Source organism: Prunus avium, chromosome 5, assembly GCF_965620075.1.
Source record: "Prunus avium chromosome 5, drPruAviu1.hap1.1, whole genome shotgun sequence".
Taxonomy (NCBI): Eukaryota; Viridiplantae; Streptophyta; class Magnoliopsida; order Rosales; family Rosaceae; genus Prunus; species Prunus avium.
Genome location: NC_142288.1, coordinates 26,640,505 through 26,659,488, shown reverse-complemented (window position 1 = coordinate 26,659,488; position 18,984 = coordinate 26,640,505). Strand labels below are relative to the sequence as shown.

Here is an 18,984-nt window from a genome sequence, read left to right as displayed (position 1 = left end):
ACTAAAAGAGATGCTTTTCTTGGTTGTTTTAGGTATATACTTTCTTCCTAATAGTCTTTTTGCCAAACTGGCAATCAGGATCTAATATAAGAAATCACTTCACTTCGTTAATGATTCGATTAACAATCGGTAAAATAACATGCCGGACTATCTAACAAGAGAATATTATCATATATATATCTTATATTATATTCAATGAAAGTCCATTATTCGAAAAATCTCTGCACATAAGGAGGAATCTGTCTACTTGAAGGGAAATCAAAAAAGTTGGAAAGGAATGTTTGCCTTTAGCTCATGAAAGATGAAAGATGGCGCACTACTAAAGAAACCCAAAAGAACTTTGCATAAAGTTTTCCACTCAAAGCTTGCTTGGATTTTGTAGGCTTCAATTTGTTTTTCTTGCTTTTTGCCTTATCATGCAAACTTCGTCTTAAAGCTCTTAAATTAAAAGCACTTGTATTAGCTTTTTCTTTTTCTTCCAGTACTCTTCGCACTTAGCTTTTTACTGTAATCATTATAAAATTGATTTGTTTGATCATAATTATAAATTTGTTTAGTAAAAAAACAAACTCATTGTTTGCTTAATGGCAGTGGCCAGTGTTTAAAAGTGGTACGAATCTTACGACGTCGTATGAAGCTGTCTGCTTCCCACTTTAGTGAGCAAGTAGTAAGCGGGAAACAAAGCCTTTCCACGTGGCCTAATCCCCACAGCGCGAAAACGCGAAATTAAAGACTCCAAGTCCCACCATCATCACTTCTAACTTTCAACTTTCTTTCAATTTCTCTCCGTTTCTCAGTTCCCAAACGCACTTCTTCCCACTCAATAAAATCTTAAAAAGACAATCGGCGCCAATGGAACCCCAATCCCAACCCCAACAACAACAACAAAACCAGAACCAGAAATCCAAGCCAAACATGAACAAGTCTTATTCGATGAACTCGGACGACTCGCCGCTCCGCTTCCACTCCCCGATCCGATCCGACGCCGGCGACCCGCCCGAAACTCCACCCTACGAGTCTCCCGAGAACTCTCCGGAGAGGCGGGTGGACAACTCCAAGGCGATCATGGCAGTCGACAAGTTCACCCAGTACTCGCCGCTCCGGCCTCAGAAACCGCCGGAGAACGCTAAGGCGCCGTCTCCTCTGGTGGTGTACAACCGGTCGATGAGGGAGGACGTGGCGCCATCGGTGTCGAAGGTGGGGCCTGTCGTTGGAGCCAACGGCACCGAAGACGTCGTCAACGGCGTCATTGGAGGTGGGAGATCGAGGGGGATGACTTCGACCCGGCCGAAAAGAGGAGATATGGTGAAGACGGCGGCGCTGGGGTTTAGAGTGAGCGAGGTGGTGCTGTGCTTGATTTCATTCTCGGTTATGGCCGCTGATAAAACTCAGGGGTGGAGCGGCGACTCCTTCGATCGCTACAAGGAATACAGGTCTCTCCTGAATTTCAATTTCAATTTCAATTTCGACTTAATTTCCATTAATTTTTTCTATTTTTCTGAAATTTTAATTTTGATTAGCTGAGTAAGTCAACCAATTAATTTTGATTTAAGCGCGTAAATCAATTCAAGCCGTTTGGTTGCTAAATGAAAAAAAAAAAAAAAAATCCGTTTTCCGCTTAACATGAGTTAAATACAACCTAAACGACATTCATTAGAACATAAAAATTATCTTTTCTTGTCGTCTGTTTTGCTTCAGTTTTTAAAATAGTGTTTGTTGCATATGTTTAGTTCGTTTGAAAAGCATTGTTAAATCCAATTTGCTCGTTTATTATATACTTAAATGGTTGCGTGAGTGAACATGTACAATGTGAATTGGCTTCTTGCAATTTCTATTTATTTTGAACTTTTGGAGATAATTTGATAGTGAAGTGAAGATTATGTGCTGCTGACTGCAGGTATTGCTTAGCTGTGAATGTTATTGCATTTGCATATGCTGCCTTTCAGGCTTATAATCTATCCTACCATCTAGTCACACGGAAATATGTGATCCGCCACCATCTTCGTCACCACTTCGATTTCTTCATGGATCAGGCAAGTTATGCAGCCCATCTGTTTATATGTTCATTTAACATTGGCTTGTAGAATTTTGATTTAGAAGGATATAAGCATTTGTTCAGGACTTGCAAACATAGCTAAGTTGGTCATGGACTCATGGCCTAATGCCTATTATTTCTTTCCTGGTTTCTGTTGTGATATAGGCTTCTGTGTTAAGACGATGCTGTTTTAAGAAACTTGAATAGATTGAGTTGCATTGGTTAGACCCGTAGTTGACTCCAAATCCTTCGAACTGGCTGCCTCAGTTCAAGGGCAGCTAAAGATTTGTGTACTGATAAGCAATGCATTATGTTTTGCTTTGTTTGTGGGTTCAATTTGCAGGTACTGGCGTATCTTCTGATTTCAGCATCATCATCTGCAGCCACTCGGGTCGATGACTGGCAATCAAATTGGGGTAAAGACGAGTTCACGGAGATGGCCACTGCTTCGGTCAGCATGGCCTTCCTGGCTTTTGTTGCCTTTGCACTTAGCTCCCTCATCTCTGGTTACAATCTCTGTACCCATGACTCTGCATGACCGCAACTATAACCAGCCGGCCGTAGACTAAGTTTTCAATTTCTCATGTTGTGAGAAGATAATTATAGAATGTGAATGAAAAATTATTTTTTTCAATGTTGTTTGTACAGCTTCAAACAGCATGTTTTCCTCCCATAGCGATTCCACTGTCGCTGTATTCTGGCTCTTTAAATATTTTATGGAGAGAGCATAGCTTATATATATATGTTATGGATTTTGATATTACTTCTTGAATTCTTTCCATTTTGTACAAATTTGCAACTTTCAAGAAGAATAAAGTTCATCTTTGTCAACGGAGGTCTAGCTCAATATAAAGTGTCTTGACTTGCAGACTGTGTATGAGAAACTCAGTTTTCCTTATAGTTTACATCATTTCATTGCTTGTATTAAGAAAAAACCAAAAAGGTCCATTTTTCTCTTCTCTTTGTTGGTGTTGGGCAGCCATTTGGCACAAAGGGCTTGAGAAATCATTTGGAGAGTTGAATGAGGATCCATTTCTTTTTGGTTACATGGGTCGAAAACCCAAAATATAACTTTACAACTATGGAGCTTTTATAATGAGGAGACTATGTGAGGAGGTTATTTGAGGAGGCCCATCTCACCATCAAAAGGGGTGTGGACCCCCCAATGCACCCCCCCATGTCATTTGTTTTTAGTTGTTGATGGTGAGATTTCACTTCCTCAAATAACCTCCTCACTCAACCTCCTCATTCTAGCCTTTCCGAAACAACTATATACTTGTGCTTGAAATTGAACATCATTGGACCCAGAAGAAAATTCCCAAATTTATTTATTATATTTCATTTCTATTATAATTCATTATGGATCAGCCAATGTTGTCCTTGCTCTTGGGTTGTTTTGTTTCCTTCAACTTCTGAAGTTCATTGCAAGCAATGTCATTTGCTTGATGCTCTGTTGGACATATTCCCGAAGTCCTCCAATCAAAAGATTGCCATAATTGTGTTACGCAAACATCAACCATGTTAGCTTCGTTCTCAAGAATGGTGAACTCTCACCATCAAACATTTACACATAACATCTCAACATTTCTAGTTGGCCGTTGATTTGGACCGATCATGTCTTAACCCAACAACCAACCTGAACTTTTTCATGCAAGTGTTCCTAGCTAGGGTTGGTGTGCTCTACCCTTTTTGGGTATATATACAGTATATGTATTTCGGACAGTACACATGACACCTCCTCTCTCACATGCTAATTGATGCTTATCCAAACCCCCAAAAAAAGAACAAAAACTAAATAAAATCCAAGCGAAGACGTTATTGGTCTTTGCTAATTAAAAGCGTTAATTTTCTAAAACTATGTTTGAATATGTAATCTAATTGACAATCTGATAGCATAACATACGACTATATACGACTATAACTTAGTAGATAGAATGAAAAGAGTTAAAAGGGGTTCACGTGGGATCCTCCATCAGCCATGTTGATGCAGTGCACAAAATGGAACTAGATGACAAACATTCCCTATCAGACCCGTCTTTTTCTAACGAAGCAGTCAATTTATCATCTTCTTCTCCCCTTCACATTCGCTTGTCCATCTCCATGCATGCACATCATCATCAAATCTCAGCCCTCCGATCCATAAAACCCCACCAATAAATCCAAATCTCATCTCATGCAACCCTAATAATATCATCACATACCCATCAAAACAATTACGTCCGTGTATAATATAATATAATATAATATATGCTTATACTTTACACCACCCAAACTTTGTCATTTGTGATAATTAATTAATTATATATTCTAATTATGCTTTAAATTAATCTAATTCTAATTCTAATCTAATAAGTCACACCAACCATAATTAGTACGGCCAAGGGATATATTCTGTACCATAAGTTTTGGCTAAATTATCGAATCTGAGCTGGTACGTACTACATAACATGGACACGTGGTATTTTAATTTCATCAATGTTTCCAAGGTACCCAATGCATGTGCACCACCCCGAATTTGTGCCACAAAAGCTTTAAATAATAAATAATAAATAAAAAAGGGCCCCCTTTGATTCTTTTCAATAATTAAAAATATATATATATATATGTTACCTTTCGAAACTGTGATATGCTAATATACAATTAATATGAAATCACTTTGGAATTTTGACCCTTGACAATGAGTTGACACCTAAAATACACTCAAGGGTTGTTAAATTAATATTTTATTATACAGATTGAATTATGTGTATAGTTATCTAGGAATTTTCCAACTCCTGATTAGAAAACTAACTTAATCAACAATATCTTAACTGATATTGAAAATTAATCATTAATCAGGTGTACAACATGCCAACCTACCCATCAATGGAGATGGTAGATCTTGATAATAAGCTTCTAAACCCACAAAATAATACATCATCGCCCAAGAGGACAGACTCGTGTTTATAGCCAATTGACTTAATTCACGTAATTTTAAGCATAATTTAATGATGCATGATATATGGGTGAGCAAGGAATTTGCCTCCAACATGTTTTTAATATTTGAAGCTTTGTTGTATAGACTCAAATGAGTTGGGATATCATGTCACATAAATGAATGGAAAAAGCAACATAAATTAATGATAAGAAATTAATTAGACTTTGTTTAGATTGGAAATGGATCCACCCACCAGACAAATTCGGACCCAGCCAAGTTGTAAACTGTAAGGAAGTCGGATCCCAACATTGAAATGGTTGCAGGCATTGTAGCCTTGTACCTTGTGTGTGTGGGTGCAGTTTTAGCTGTACCTCTTTGTCTGTGTCAACCTAGACAGAGTTGGCCATCGTGCACCGTACGAGCTTTACAAGCGGGTGGGTTTTATTTCTCATTTTAAAATTATTAAAACAGAAAAAAGAGGACAAAGCTCGTCGATAATAATTATAAAAAAATAAAAAAGGAAGAGAGAGAGAGACCGTATACGGAAGAGGACCATACGGCTTCTCCGACACACCCACGGATCGCTCTGTATGGGCATAGGACCCACCTACTTTTCAGCCATCCTCACTCTCTCTCTCGTTTATGTTGTAACCTATCCCCCTTCGCGTGAAATGACTAATATACCCTTCTGTGAAATTTCGAGGGACCAAACTAGCCTTGGAGTTGGTGGTAGCTGTTCATGGTTGTGGTAGTCGAAGCTCATTTTTTATTTTGACGTTGGGTGACATCTTGTGTTTCTTTTACCATAAAAGAAAGAACTAATCATTGATATTTGAATGAGGAAATTCAAAATGGATGAATACTACTTTATTTTTTATGTTGGATGATATTTTGTGTTTTTTTTAATTATAAAAAATAACTAATCATTCGTTTTTAAATAAGAAAATACAAAATAAATGAATTCTAGTTTCTTACTTTTCGTATCACAATATGAGAAGTTATATAGACACATAATAAATGAGATACATTTTTAAGTTTACTAAGAAATTCTCGAGGGATCTTCTTCAAAACTTCAATGATAAATTAATTTACTCTTTTAAATTCAATCAAAATTCAACCCCAATGCATAACCTTGATAAAATTAAGCATAAGTAAAGTAATCCAATCTCAACAAGACTTTGTTTTTGTTTTTTTTGTTTTTAAAGTAAAATTTGCTTCCTCACTTATCCTAGCGTCAATCTTCTAAAACACCAAAAGACATAAATTACTACTTTGTTGTTGAACTTTGCATATCGGTAAAAGTTATTGAATAAGAGGGCTTTTAAATTCACTGAGGGACAACGATTTGAGAATCAAATGGTAACTTATGTGTAGTCATCATAAGTTGATGACAAAATAAAAAAAATTATAGTCAAGACATTACCAGTTACTATTAGTAATCTTTTCCTCTAAATTTATGAACAAAATTACTAATGAGTAAAATGCTACTAACTTTAAAATAAACTTCAACATTTTGCAATCAATTTTGTTTCACTTATTCATATGAATCCAATATCACCCCTTAATTTTTATTTATCTTTTTAAAACCAAGGATATTATCTAGGGCTGAATATTCAGATCGGTAACTCGGTAAAACTGCCCAAACCAAATTGATGGTTTGGGTTGGTTTGGTTTTTTTTCAATTTTTTTTAGTCATCGGTTTGAATCCAAACTAAACCAAAATATATGATTCGATGTACAGTTTGCAATATCCAAAATCACGGTTTAACCAAATCAAACCGGTGATATTAAAAAAATATTATATATAATACATATTTTTAAGAAGTTAAAAAATAATAAAAAATTGGCTTTTGTTGTTGGGCATGCCAACACACATGCCTAATTGATTTTTTTTTACCCCGAACACACGCATGCATCTTGTCTTCTCTCTCCATCTCTTCGTCTGTCTTGTCTTCATCAGTCCCTCTCTCTCTATTTTTTTTTTCTCTTTCTTCTTATGTCTATCTTCACTCTCTCTTTTTTTCTTTTCCTTCTTATTCTTCTCTCTTATTATTCTTCTTCTTCTCTATCTCTCCCTCTTTTTTCTTTTTTTTTTCTTCTCCTCTCCATCTCTCCCTCTCTCCATTGATTTTATTTCCTCTCTCTCTAAGAAAGCCAAAAAAACCCAAATGGCACCAAATCAACTAAAAGTCCGGTTAATCGAAATGGTTGGTTTTCATCAATTATGATTTGGTTCTAGCTTTTCAAATAACCAAACTGAGATCTATGATTCGGTGTTCGGGTTGAACCCAAAACCAAACTAACCCAAACCAAACCCACCACTAATATTATCACTAAAATGTGGAAAAAAGAGAAAGAAAAGCTTATGGGGTCTTTTAGTTTGCTCATTCCAAGAGTAAAAGACGGGTAGCCATGCAAGGAAGACAACTCAAAAAGTCTAAAAAGCAAGAGGTAATTTTGGCTTTGTGATACAAATGAGAAGAGGAGGGTAAAAAAGGAAATTCAAATAGGTAGAGGTCATAATCAACAAGGATCCAGTTTGTCCCCTCAGAAGTGGATCTTCGCACGTTAGGAATGGTGTTTGTAGAGAAGCTGTGAGTTTTATGGAGAGAGAGAGAGATGAGAGAAGAAGAGCCAGCTCCTTCATTGCATATGCTTTCACTGCTCCAACAACAACAACAACCCAATTCAAATTAACTCAACCGACTCATTCTCTTCTCTCTCTACAGTCTTCCCCTGTTTTTGTTTGTTAGCTTCGCATTATTACAAGCTCTCAACTTTTTCTCACTTAGTTTCTCTTTAACTATTATAGCCTTCACCACCTCAGGTTTTTCTTTTCACTTTGCCATACCCATGTGTGGTTTTGGCCTTGGAAACTCAAAAACCTTCGTTTTAGAACTACTTTTTTCCATTCAAATGGTGGTTTTCTCTGTTTCCTTGAGTTCTTTTTGTCTGAATATACAGATTTGAGATTTTTGAACAAAGACGACTCCTTTTGTCCAAAAACATGTTTATTGGCTTGAAAAAAATGAACTTTATTCTCAGCTTCTGCTTCATCAAACCATTCTGTACTTTGATTTTGTAGTTCTATCTGAAAAGTTTTTAAAATTGTGCATGAAAATCGATGATTTCGAAATGTAGGTTTATGAGGAAAAATAATACTTTAAGCTTGCAAGTTGTACTTGTTTCCGTACTGGGTCATCTTGAAATTCAAGATTTGCACGAAATTTGGAGGCTTTTTGTGACTTGAAGAGTCCAAAAGGGGGTTGAGATTTTATGGTTTTGATGAGTATTGGCTCTGACCCATGAAGAATTTTCACTGGTTTAAGCAGATTTCCAACAATGGCAAACCTGAGAGGAGGCTCTCTCTCGGAGAGTACAACAGGGCAGTGTCATGGTCAAAGTATTTGGTGTCTTCAGGGGCTGAGATTAAGGGTGAAGGGGAGGAGGAGTGGAGTGCTGACATGTCCCAATTGTACATTGGGTGTAAATTTGCTTCAGGGAGACACAGTAGGATTTACAGAGGGGTTTATAAGCAGAGGGATGTGGCAATTAAGCTCATAAGCCAGCCTGAGGAGGATGAAGGCTTGGCTGTTTTGCTTGAGAAGCAGTTCACTTCTGAGGTGGCTTTGCTCTTTCGGCTGCACCATCCAAATATCATCTCTGTAAGCTCTGTTTCCACAATGGTTAATGGTTAATGGTTATGCTCTCTCTCTCTCTCTCTCTCTCTCTCTCTCTCTCTCTCTCTCTCTCTCTCTCTCTCTCTTGTTAGGTTATGGTGTTGTTGCTTGTCTTTTCAGTTCCGTAGAAAAGAAGATTGTCGTCCTGGTTTATGTTTGTTGGTCAATGGACATGCACTTTTTCAATTTTCCTGCTTCTGCTTAATTTTGTAATCTTTGGTCTATTGAAAACCTGAGATCCTTCCCCAGTTCCTTGATGCCTTTTAACCTTGCACGCTAAGATTTTTCTGAAAGAAAGCAGTAGAAAAAGCTTCTGCATAATGTTAGAGAGATGCTCATCTCCTGAGGCATATGCACGAGTCATCGTTGAGTCATCGATTGATTGTTACAGATTCCCTGCTTAAGAGCTTTCCATCTTAATAAATTCTATTAGGCTGAGTATGTTTTTTTGATATTTGGGTTGGCAGTGTGGAGAAACTATTTGCATCTCTTACCTGTCTTATTGGTATCACGTATATTCTGGAAAATTGGAATCAGTCCTCTTAACTTGTTGATGTTGGAACGGTAGCTGTCTCTTTGTGCTCTCTGACCTTCATGTACCAATTTTATTCTGCAGTTTGTTGCAGCTTGTAAGAAACCTCCTGTTTTCTGCATTATCACCGAGTATTTGTCCGGGGGATCGTTGAGAAAATATCTCCATCAGCAGGAGCCGCATTCTGTTCCACTAAGCCTAGTTGTGAAGCTAGCCCTCGACATTGCACGTGGGATGCAATATCTCCATTCTCAAAGTATACTTCACAGGGATCTCAAGTCAGAAAATCTATTGCTAGGGGAAGATATGTCTGTGAAAGTTGCAGATTTTGGTATCTCATGCTTAGAATCACAGTGCGGCAGTGCAAAGGGATTCACGGGCACTTACCGTTGGATGGCACCTGAAATGATCAAAGAGAAACACCATACGAAGAAAGTTGATGTTTACAGTTTTGGCATAGTTCTTTGGGAGCTTTTAACAGCATTGACACCATTTGACAACATGACTCCTGAACAGGCTGCATTTGCAGTATCACAGAAGGTATTTTCCGTAACAAGACCTTTTAGTTATCATTATCAATGAAACATTGATACCTAACAGGCTTGTGATATTCGATTGTAGCAAGCATAAGTGTACACGTTTAAAATGATGCTAATGTATCCATTATTGAGATATTGGAATCTTGAGTTATAGGATATGAAGACTGTTACAAAAGCATAGAAACAGAGAATGATAGTGTTTAGTAAGGTACAAATTTAAAAAACACAGTTTCTAATTGCCACCTTGTATGAGCTTCTAATTGGTAGACTGACTGCTTGAATAGCTCTCATGTGTAGTGATGTTTTTGAGAAGTAGTCTTTCTGCGTGTCTTAAAAAACTCCTAAATATCAGTCCTTCCACTTGACAACAATAGATAAAGTCTTAAATTTCCATGCAGTAAAAGTAAATATGCCATATTGGAAATTACAATTTGTCAGCTATCCTTTTGAGGTTCTAGCCTTCTTGATGCATCTACTAGACCTGCATCTTTCTCACATGCATCATAAGTGGGTGAGCGACAATCATTTATATGCTTGTCCTTGTATTATCCAGATCATGTGGGGACCTGCTGCTTTGGCCATCCTTATCCAAGCAGGAAATGATATCCTCCCAAATCGAAGAATTATATTAAATCCGTTAGCTTTTTTGTTGTTGATAAGATATGTTAAAGCACTGATAAGCATGCACTAATACGGGTACACATCCGAAGGATGTTGTGGAGAGTAACTTCATCATTTTCTTAATCACCTACTACCAAAAAGAAGCACACTGATATCAAACATTTCTGTTTCAGTTTTTGCCGTCAACGTCTTGCATCTGTTTATGAGTTTGTGGAACAAATGGAAACTTTATCTGTTAAAGCTGTTTGAATTCACATCACACTTGCCATCTTGCATTCACACTTGCCACTCCTGTAAACTGGTTTTGTTGCTATGCTTGAAATTTTTTAACATGAAGCTGATGTGTTTTGGAGTTGCACGTCTCCTTTTGGTTTAGAAACGCCTAGAATGTAATGCACTTGGCTGTGCTTATGATTCCCATAAAAAGTCTAGTGCTTTGTGTAAACAATGAACCACTTGAAACTTTTTAACATGAAGCTGATGTGTTTTGGAGTTGCACGTCACCTTTTGGTTTAGAAACTCCTGGAATGTAATACACTTGGCTGTGCTTATGATTCCCATAAAAAATCTAGTGCTTTGTGTAAACAATGAACCACTTGAAAGAGTAAAATGTGCTGGAATTATTGCAAATGTCAGAATCTTGTGGTTTACAGCTACAACTTGTCATTCCAGTCTGGTTGCAGGAAACTGGGAAAGAGAAGGGGAACAAGAGATTAGAAATGAAGATGAGATTAGTCTAACATATCAGAAGCTGCATTAATTATTTGAAACTTTGTCGGGTTGATGTGGTTTTATTTTGATATGAATCCTGCACTGGTCAAACGAATATGCTGTGATCTTCCATGGAATCCATGTGTAGTTATATCTGCTGAATTTTGTGCAGAATGCAAGACCCCCTTTGCCATCCACATGCCCGATGGCATTTAGTCGTCTCATCAGCAGATGTTGGTCGACTCATCCAGAGAAGCGACCTCATTTCGATGAGATAGTTCAAGTATTGGAAAGTTATGCAGAGTCCCTTGAGCAAGACCCAGATTTTTTCTCATCTTACAAGCCTCCTTCAGATCACACCCTTTTGCGATGCTTTCCAAAATGGATCGGTCGCCATAGATCCGCTTCTTGAAAATCTAGGGAAATTTTTTTCTTGAATCAAGTGATTGATGTTGAATGTACCATATGCTTTTCTTGTCAAGGTTCCCATCCTCATACAATTACGATTGTGAACCGTTCTCTTTGTGTCTTGTTAACTTTCTATCTTTGAATATATTGGAATGAAAGCACTACTTTTAAATTGGTGTTTTAACTTTTAATCCAACTACTTTAACATCATCTATGATTGATTTACAATAATGCAACATATTCATCGTGCTTTCTTATCTGTTCTACTCAAATTTGATGTGAAATATGGTGAATGCGACAATCAATAGAAACTTCTAAAACCAGTGCCTCTCCATCATTCCTGATGCACTGCCGCACTTGGGACAGTTTTGGCATGTGTATAGATTGGGCCAAACTTTGGTAGCCAAATTTATTGTATGTCGTTGGTTATAATATCATCTCACTTACAATAGTATGTGAACGTCACATGCTGTCACAATATAAGTGCATACACAAATTCTTTGAATTGTTCTTTCAATACCAACCGCCTCTTTGTTTAATGGTACTTCTCTTCTAGAAAATAGAAGATGTTGCAAATTCGAATCTCTTTACTTGTTGATCATAAAAGGAAAATTGTTCACCCAAATGTTTTCTTTCACTTCAATATACAATTTGAATTACTAGTCTTACAAAACGATATTGGAGGAGGAGGGCAATCGAACACAAGATCGCAAATGTTTTCTTTCACTTCAATATACAATTTGAATTACTAGTCTTACAAAATGATATTGGAGGAGGAGGGCAATCGAACACGAGATCGCTGGTGTATGGGTAAGCTCCATACAAATTGAAGAAAAGGGCAGTCCAAGTCCAACGACAAAATAGATAATTTAAGCAAGGAGACCAAAAGTAATGGCCCAACATCCAATGCTAGACCTGATGATAAGATATGTAGATTATCAAAGTAAATCCGCCTGGCCCAATATTAAATTAATTAGAAGTCATCTAGGTACCCAATTTATAGATTATTCGTGACACAATATCTCAAGCGACAGTTTGGCCGAGTGGTCTAAGGCGCCAGATTTAGGCTCTGGTCCGAAAGGGCGTGGGTTCAAATCCCACAGCTGTCATTCTTTTTGGTGTTTTTTCTTTTTCTGTTTGTTTTTTGAACAAAATTATAAGTGGTTCATTGCTGGCTTACCTAACAAACAAACAACCACAGATTCGCTGTAAATATGCCCACATCAAGGATGAGCTAAAAATGCTTGTATATTAGGTGTCATTTTTGTGTACCTTCTTTTCCTTTAACAACTCAATTGGGAGATTAATGGATTGTAATTTGTTCCTTGTTGGCTTACCTAACAAACAAATAACGATATCATCAAAGTTTAAACAAAGTAAGGGGTTTTAGCCTTTACGAAACTCCAACCAATACCAATGGATCAAGGTGAAAACAAAAAAACTCATAAAAACATGTGTACTTAATAAAGAATTGGGTCCAATTTTTGTTAGGTTAATGTTAGGGGGCGAAGATGGAGTGAAGTGAGAACCTTAAACAAAAAGGACAGAAATATGTAAAGAGACCCCCATCTGGTTGGTTGGTTGTAATGATAAGATAAACAATAGATCACTTTCTACTTACTACTAGGTGGTCCAAGTGTCCAAGGTGTTGAATATTTTGACCCATGAGTGGTTGAGTAGGTTTGGCTTTGGTTCTTGTGGGATAATTGTCTCTTACTTTGTAACAAGCCCCATTTTTGTGTGGGGGGGGGGGGGGGGGGGGGGGCGGGGGCTCGTTTACCCCAGTGATTATTTCAGAAGCTAATGCACCTTCACTCTCCCAATTTGTCTCCTCACGAGATTATTGTAGCTTTTGGGCATCTTAAATTCCCAAAGTTATTGTAGCTTTTGGGCATCTTAAATTCCCAAAGTTACTCTCGTTGAGGAGAGATGGTACTTTGATGCTTATTTGAGTATTGCAGAGGAAGTTAGTGGTTGTGCTCTTTTTCTTGATGGCATTGTCCCCTTCTCGAATTAGAGGCAATTTTGCCGATTGCTGGGTCCAATTTGGCACCGATTTCCTTGATGTTTATGTTATGTATGTTTTATTTGGTTGGCTTCTAGTGAGCTGGTTTCATTGTATTTTATTTGGCCTTTGTGCTTGAATTGTAATCCTAGTTATGGCCTTTGCTATCATGGCTATTTATTGCTTCATGTGCTATAGTAGTTTTTCATTCAATGCACTGTTCACGAATGGAGCGCAAACAAATTAAATCCAATGCAGGACCAACATTGTCAAATGCGTGAAGAAGAGGCCAAAACATCAAGCTGAGGTAGAAGAAAAACATAGACCTCACCAAAATTTGAAGCTCTCACTTTCTATCTCGTCGATTTGCGATTTAACACACATTGACAGAATTCAATGAAGATCATTATTGTATAACTTTCTCCTGTTGTACCGACATGTTAGAACCAGCTTGGTGATCAAGTTGAGAAGAAGAAAAGTAACTTCAAGAATAACGACCCTTTGTCCATAAAAAACCTACATCCCACCCAAAAACTAAAAATAAAAAGTGAAAACCAATACCGAAATAGGAAAATAAAACACCGGCCATTTCTCATTGTCTTTCAAAGGGCATAACTGTCTTTCGACGCCTACAAACCACATCAGAACGCCACGTGGAAAGCTTCAGTTTAAATTAGAGTCCCGGAAAAGAACAAAACAAATCGGCATTTCGGCAGTTGCAGGACGCGCGGGTCGGTGGGGAAGATTTCGCCTTCTCTCTTCCCCTTCGATATTCCAAAGTCTGCAACTTTCAACAATTTTCTTTTTAATTCCATTTTTTAAAGATTAAATCTTTTTCCTTTTGACATTTCCCCATTTTGCCTCTATCTCTGTCTTCTTCATCTTATTCACCCCCCACCATAAAAAAGATAAATTATTTTGATATTTCCTCCATTACCTTATATATATACGCTTACGCATTTTTATTGAGACCCAGATTACACAATCCCCTTGGCGTCGTTTTGTCATGGTAGATTGATTGTTCAGGTATGGCTATCCATTTCTTCTTTGTGTATGTTGTTGTTTCAGCTCAACCCATTATATGTTTTCCCTTTTGGTATTTTTTGGATTACTTTCAGAGGTCAACTGCACAAGAACGTGATGTTGTTGTTGATGGGTTCGTGTTGTTTATCCATGTTATTGGTTTTAATCGTTGTCATGTTTCAATTCTGTGATGGGTTGTATGTAAAACGTATTTATGTTGGTTGATTGTTTGTACATGTTTGTAAAGATCTGATGAGGGCACTTTCAGCTATTGTTCATTGTTTCCTTTCATTTGCAAATATAAATTTTGCATTTTTGTAGGTTATTACTTGATATGTTCTTCTTAAGTTTGTGGGTGAACATACAAGTTTTCAAAAGAAAATTTCTGAAATTCCCAGACATGAATTTTTTTGGATATTGTTAATGCATTTTGCTTTCTGTTCAAGGTTATTTCAATATCTGTCAACTGTAGATTTGTGTAGTATGTATGCATTTGAACTCTGCGAAAGTTATCTGCTTCGGTTATTTGGATTTGTTTGTAACAGTTGTTTCGTATTTTCCTTTTCTTTTTTGAATGAAACATTTGTTGCAGACAAGTGAGATTTTGTTGATTTGGGTACGTCGAGATGCCTGGAATTGTTGAAGATGTTGTACATGAATCGAATGGAAATTCCATGCCTAATAAGGAAAACCCAGCTCTGAATGGCTTCCCAAAGGGTACTATGAGTCAGCAAAGTCCTGGGAGTACAGGACCTGATCGTCCAGTTGATGGGGTGGTTGACACCTCAATTGAGCAGCTTTATGAGAATGTGTGCGATATGCAGAGTTCTGATCAGTCACCCTCAAGACGTAGTTTTCGATCGGATGGTGAGGAGTCTAGGATTGATTCGGAGTTACACCATCTTGTTGGAGGAGAGATGAGAGAGGTGGAGATAATGGAAGAGGAAGTGCTACAAAAGCCAGCGTATGATTCTCGTAGTGATTCAAGTCTTAAGAAGGAAGCTTCGTCCTCGGATAGAAAACCAGTAAAGATGGATAAATCTGCAAGTACAAAATCCACTTCTTCAGGGAACTCTAAGAAAGTTGCTCACTTGCAGGTGGACACTGAAACTTCATCAAAACCAGTGTTGAAGGGAAGAAGTCCTGATAAACCTCCCATTTATGGGGTTAGTGATAAGAATCCACAAAAACAACATGCAGGACCCACTTCTGTGAAGAAACGCAGGAATGCATCTTCAGGAGGGTCAAAGTTGCAGATTGGAACTGAGGATGTGGCTGAATCAGGATTAAACAATCCGGATCTTGGGCCATTTTTGCTTAAGCAAGCTAGGGATTTGATTTCTTCAGGGGATAATCCCCAGAAGGCTCTTGAATTAGCTCTTCGAGCTGCAAAATCATTTGAATTATCTTCAAATGGGAAACCCTGTTTAGAGCTAGTAATGTGTTTGCATGTTACATCGGCGATTTATTGTAGCTTAGGCCAGTACAGTGAGGCAATTCCTGTTCTCGAGCGCTCAATTGAGATTTCAGCTATTGAGGAAGACCAAAATCATGCCCTTGCTAAATTTGCTGGCCACATGCAGTTGGGTGATACTTATGCTATGCTGGGCCAACTTGAGAATTCAATTATGCATTACACAAGTGGATTGGAAATCCAAAGACAAGTTTTGGGAGAAACAGATGTAAGAGTGGGTGAGACTTGTCGGTATCTGGCTGAAGCTCATGTTCAAGCACTGCAATTTGATGAGGCTCAGAGGCTTTGCCAAATGTCTCTTGACAGTCATAAAGAGAATGGTTCCCCAGCTTCTCTGGAAGAGGCAGCAGATAGGAGACTGATGGGTCTTATATGTGAAACGAAGGGAGATCATGAAGCTGCTCTTGAGCACCTTGTTTTAGCCAGCATGGCTATGGTTGCACATGGCCAGGAAGTGGAGGTGGCTTCCGTCGATTGCAGCATTGGAGACACGTACTTATCTTTGTCTCGGTATGATGAAGCTACTTTTGCTTATCAGAAGGCACTGACTGTGTTTAAGACCACCAAAGGAGAGAACCATCCATCTGTTGGTTCAGTCTTTATCCGTCTGGCTGATCTGTATAACAGGACCGGGAAAGTTAGAGAATCAAAATCATACTGTGAGAATGCCCTTAGAATTTATGAAAAGCCCATGCCTGGAGTCCCTCCTGAGGAGATGGCAAGTGGTCTCACAGATGTTTCTGCTATATATGAATCAATGAATGACCTTGAGCAGGCAGTCAAGTTGCTACAGAAGGCGTTAAAAATATACAATGATGCCCCTGGTCAGCAAAGCACAATTGCCGGGATTGAAGCTCAAATGGGGGTCATGTACTACATGTTGGGGAATTATTCGGAGTCTTACGACTCCTTTAAAAGTGCAATTTCAAAGCTCCGTGCAACTGGAGAGAAGAAAACTGCCTTTTTTGGGATTGTTCTTAACCAAATGGGGCTTGCTTGTGTACAACGTTATTCCATAAATGAGGCTCAAGAATTCTTTGAAGAAGCCAGGACTGTCTTGGAACATGAGTGTGGGCGGTATCACCCTGATACACTTGGGGTTTATAGCAATCTTGCTGGCACTTATGATGCAACTGGCAGGTATCGTCATTCTTTATCTTTTCCTACCACCAGTGTCATCTTCAATCTTCATTATGCATGATTTTTTTCTTCTCTTGGTAATCCTGTTTTTTCAAATGATCAATTGGGTTTCCACTTGCTTTATGTTTCTTATTTTCATTTGTCCATGCGAGGTGGTAGCGATACAATTCTGAATGTTAAGGGCTGATATCTGTTTCTTGTTCCTTTTTCTTACGCTGAACGCCTGACAAGTTTAACATATGCAGCCCTTCCTCTCCTTTTTGGACTTTTTGTTGAAAACCAAGTTATTAGAACATTGTTCTGACGGACTATTTGGGGAAAAAGAACTCGCTAAGCTGTAGAAGTTTTTGTAATTTATTGCTCTTTAGTCTTTTGGAAGAGATAATTTTTAGTTGGATGCAAAATTATTGCTAATTAGGCATTTTGAGTGAGACAGTTTACAAATTATCTTGTTATTAACCCAGGTTGGAGGATGCAATTGAAATCTTGGAGTACGTAGTTGAGATGAGAGAAGAAAAACTTGGGACAGCTAATCCTGATGTAGACGATGAGAAAAGAAGGTTGGCTGAGTTACTGAAAGAAGCAGGCAGAGTTCGGAGCAGAAAAGCCAGATCACTAGAGAACCTCCTTGATGCCAACTCCCACGGTATAAGCAATGATGGTGTTAAGGTATGAAAAGAACGGCAATATTTGGGAAACAGGATGTAATATAGGACATATTTAAGAAGAAAAAGATAGAATAACCCAAGAATGAAGAAGAAACAGTCGTTGGGTGTGTTGATAAGATTCTTGTTGTGTAGGGTGCATGAAATAAACTGAGGCTGGGGTTTTGGTTATATTATTACCTTATAATATACTGTATGGCCGAAGTTTATATTATTTTGTCACACTATTTATGCAATTGGATGTACCAAGATTAGTACCAAATTCATCATCATTTGTAATACGACATTCAAGAATCATAGATTTGTTTAACACTGCTACAGTCTGAAGATTTATCTTTTGATGTATCCAATTATTCAGGATCTATGATGACATAAAATTTGGGACCCCAGTTGCAACTTGCAAGCCAATAATTTGATAATCTTGAAAAATAGATCTCTGGTGTTGGTGAGCAGTTGCTGTTTGCTGTCTAGTCTCTACCTTTTATATGTTTAATGTAATTATTGTACTTTTGGAGCAAAAAAATTATGATTTTTCCACTCTGCCAGGCTTTTGATAATTTAGATTGTCGTCAAGAAATGTCAACGGTTTGTTTTCAAGATCCCAGGTTTGCATTGAGAGAAACTCTCATACAACAGGGATATCACTTTTTGTTATTCTCGATTAATAACGTGATGACACGTAAGATAACTTTTCCATGTGTCATTGTGTTATTGACAAGGGATAGCAAAACAGCAAAAGGGCAGAAAGTGAGAAGATTTGTGAGGGCAAATCTACACACCTCTTGTATAGTTTCTCCAGAAAAAATAGCTAGATTTGCGAACCTAAAGCCACCATGAAACTCCAACTCATACTGCTAGCTGTGATTTGTTCTCCATCACAACAGACAACTTAACATTACATTTAAGAGAGGTGGATAGTTAACTTTGGTGGACCACTGCCTTGGTTTTCATTGCATGCAGGAGTTCTTCTTGTCTCTCTCTCTCGTTCCTTTTTTTTTTTAGAGGGCTTGACATCATTTTGGTGACAATGTGTTATACAGCATTAAACTATCTGGAAAAGATTTGACATAAAAATATTGTGAAATTAGGTATTGGGTATGTGCCTAGGTTGATGTTGTGTTACATCCAATCCAGCCAGGTGTCTAGGTTAGACAAGATTTGAAAATTAATCTTTGATGGGTCAATCGCTCTTTATGGTTGGGGTGGGGGGTATACCAGTGTGGCCCTCTCCCAC

General features: G+C 37.9%; 3 protein-coding genes and 1 non-coding gene across 6 annotated transcripts; all 4 read left to right on the top strand.

Moving 5' to 3' along the window:
• Window positions 1-746: 746 nt before the first annotated feature.
• Window positions 747-2,866, top strand: LOC110766951 (CASP-like protein 4A3). The gene is made up of 3 exons (XM_021970370.2): window positions 747-1,433; window positions 1,898-2,033; window positions 2,379-2,866. The coding sequence occupies exons 1-3, from the start codon at window positions 853-855 to the stop codon at window positions 2,571-2,573; spliced, it is 912 nt and encodes a 303-aa protein (XP_021826062.1). The 5' UTR covers window positions 747-852; the 3' UTR covers window positions 2,574-2,866.
• Window positions 2,867-7,499: 4,633 nt separating this feature from the next.
• Window positions 7,500-11,615, top strand: LOC110766910 (serine/threonine/tyrosine-protein kinase HT1). 3 transcript variants are annotated; one of them, XM_021970320.2, is made up of 3 exons: window positions 7,500-8,617; window positions 9,249-9,704; window positions 10,257-10,988. In XM_021970320.2, exons 1-3 carry the CDS (start codon window positions 8,258-8,260, stop codon window positions 10,392-10,394), a joined length of 954 nt encoding a protein of 317 aa, XP_021826012.1. In that variant the 5' UTR covers window positions 7,500-8,257; the 3' UTR covers window positions 10,395-10,988. The 3 variants fall into 3 exon arrangements, with proteins under 3 accessions (XP_021826012.1, XP_021826013.1, XP_021826011.1); XM_021970321.2 differs by lacking the exon at window positions 10,257-10,988 and adding an exon at window positions 10,997-11,201 and having other exon boundaries at window positions 7,504-8,617; XM_021970319.2 differs by lacking the exon at window positions 10,257-10,988 and adding an exon at window positions 11,208-11,615 and having other exon boundaries at window positions 7,510-8,617.
• Window positions 11,616-12,472: 857 nt separating this feature from the next.
• TRNAL-UAG (transfer RNA leucine (anticodon UAG)) lies at window positions 12,473-12,552 on the top strand. The gene has a single exon. It is a non-coding gene; the product is annotated as a tRNA-Leu (tRNA).
• A 1,588-nt stretch (window positions 12,553-14,140) lies between these two features.
• On the top strand, window positions 14,141-18,070 carry LOC110766872 (protein KINESIN LIGHT CHAIN-RELATED 3). The gene is made up of 3 exons (XM_021970271.2): window positions 14,141-14,474; window positions 15,064-17,085; window positions 17,550-18,070. Exons 2-3 carry the CDS (start codon window positions 15,098-15,100, stop codon window positions 17,758-17,760), a joined length of 2,199 nt encoding a protein of 732 aa, XP_021825963.1. The 5' UTR covers window positions 14,141-14,474; window positions 15,064-15,097; the 3' UTR covers window positions 17,761-18,070.
• Window positions 18,071-18,984: the final 914 nt, after the last annotated feature.

Coding starts and splice junctions, on each gene's coding strand:
- LOC110766951 (XM_021970370.2), top strand. CDS start 853: ATGGAACCCCAATCCCAACCCCAACAACAACAACAAAACCAGAACCAG. Junction 1,434..1,897: donor GATCGCTACAAGGAATACAG/GTCTCTCCTGAA, acceptor TGCTGACTGCAG/GTATTGCTTAGCTGTGAATG. Junction 2,034..2,378: donor TCGATTTCTTCATGGATCAG/GCAAGTTATGCA, acceptor TTCAATTTGCAG/GTACTGGCGTATCTTCTGAT.
- LOC110766910 (XM_021970319.2), top strand. CDS start 8,258: ATGAAGAATTTTCACTGGTTTAAGCAGATTTCCAACAATGGCAAACCT. Junction 8,618..9,248: donor ACCATCCAAATATCATCTCT/GTAAGCTCTGTT, acceptor TTTATTCTGCAG/TTTGTTGCAGCTTGTAAGAA. Junction 9,705..11,207: donor CATTTGCAGTATCACAGAAG/GTATTTTCCGTA, acceptor AATTTTGTGCAG/AATGCAAGACCCCCTTTGCC.
- LOC110766872 (XM_021970271.2), top strand. CDS start 15,098: ATGCCTGGAATTGTTGAAGATGTTGTACATGAATCGAATGGAAATTCC. Junction 17,086..17,549: donor ACTTATGATGCAACTGGCAG/GTATCGTCATTC, acceptor TTATTAACCCAG/GTTGGAGGATGCAATTGAAA.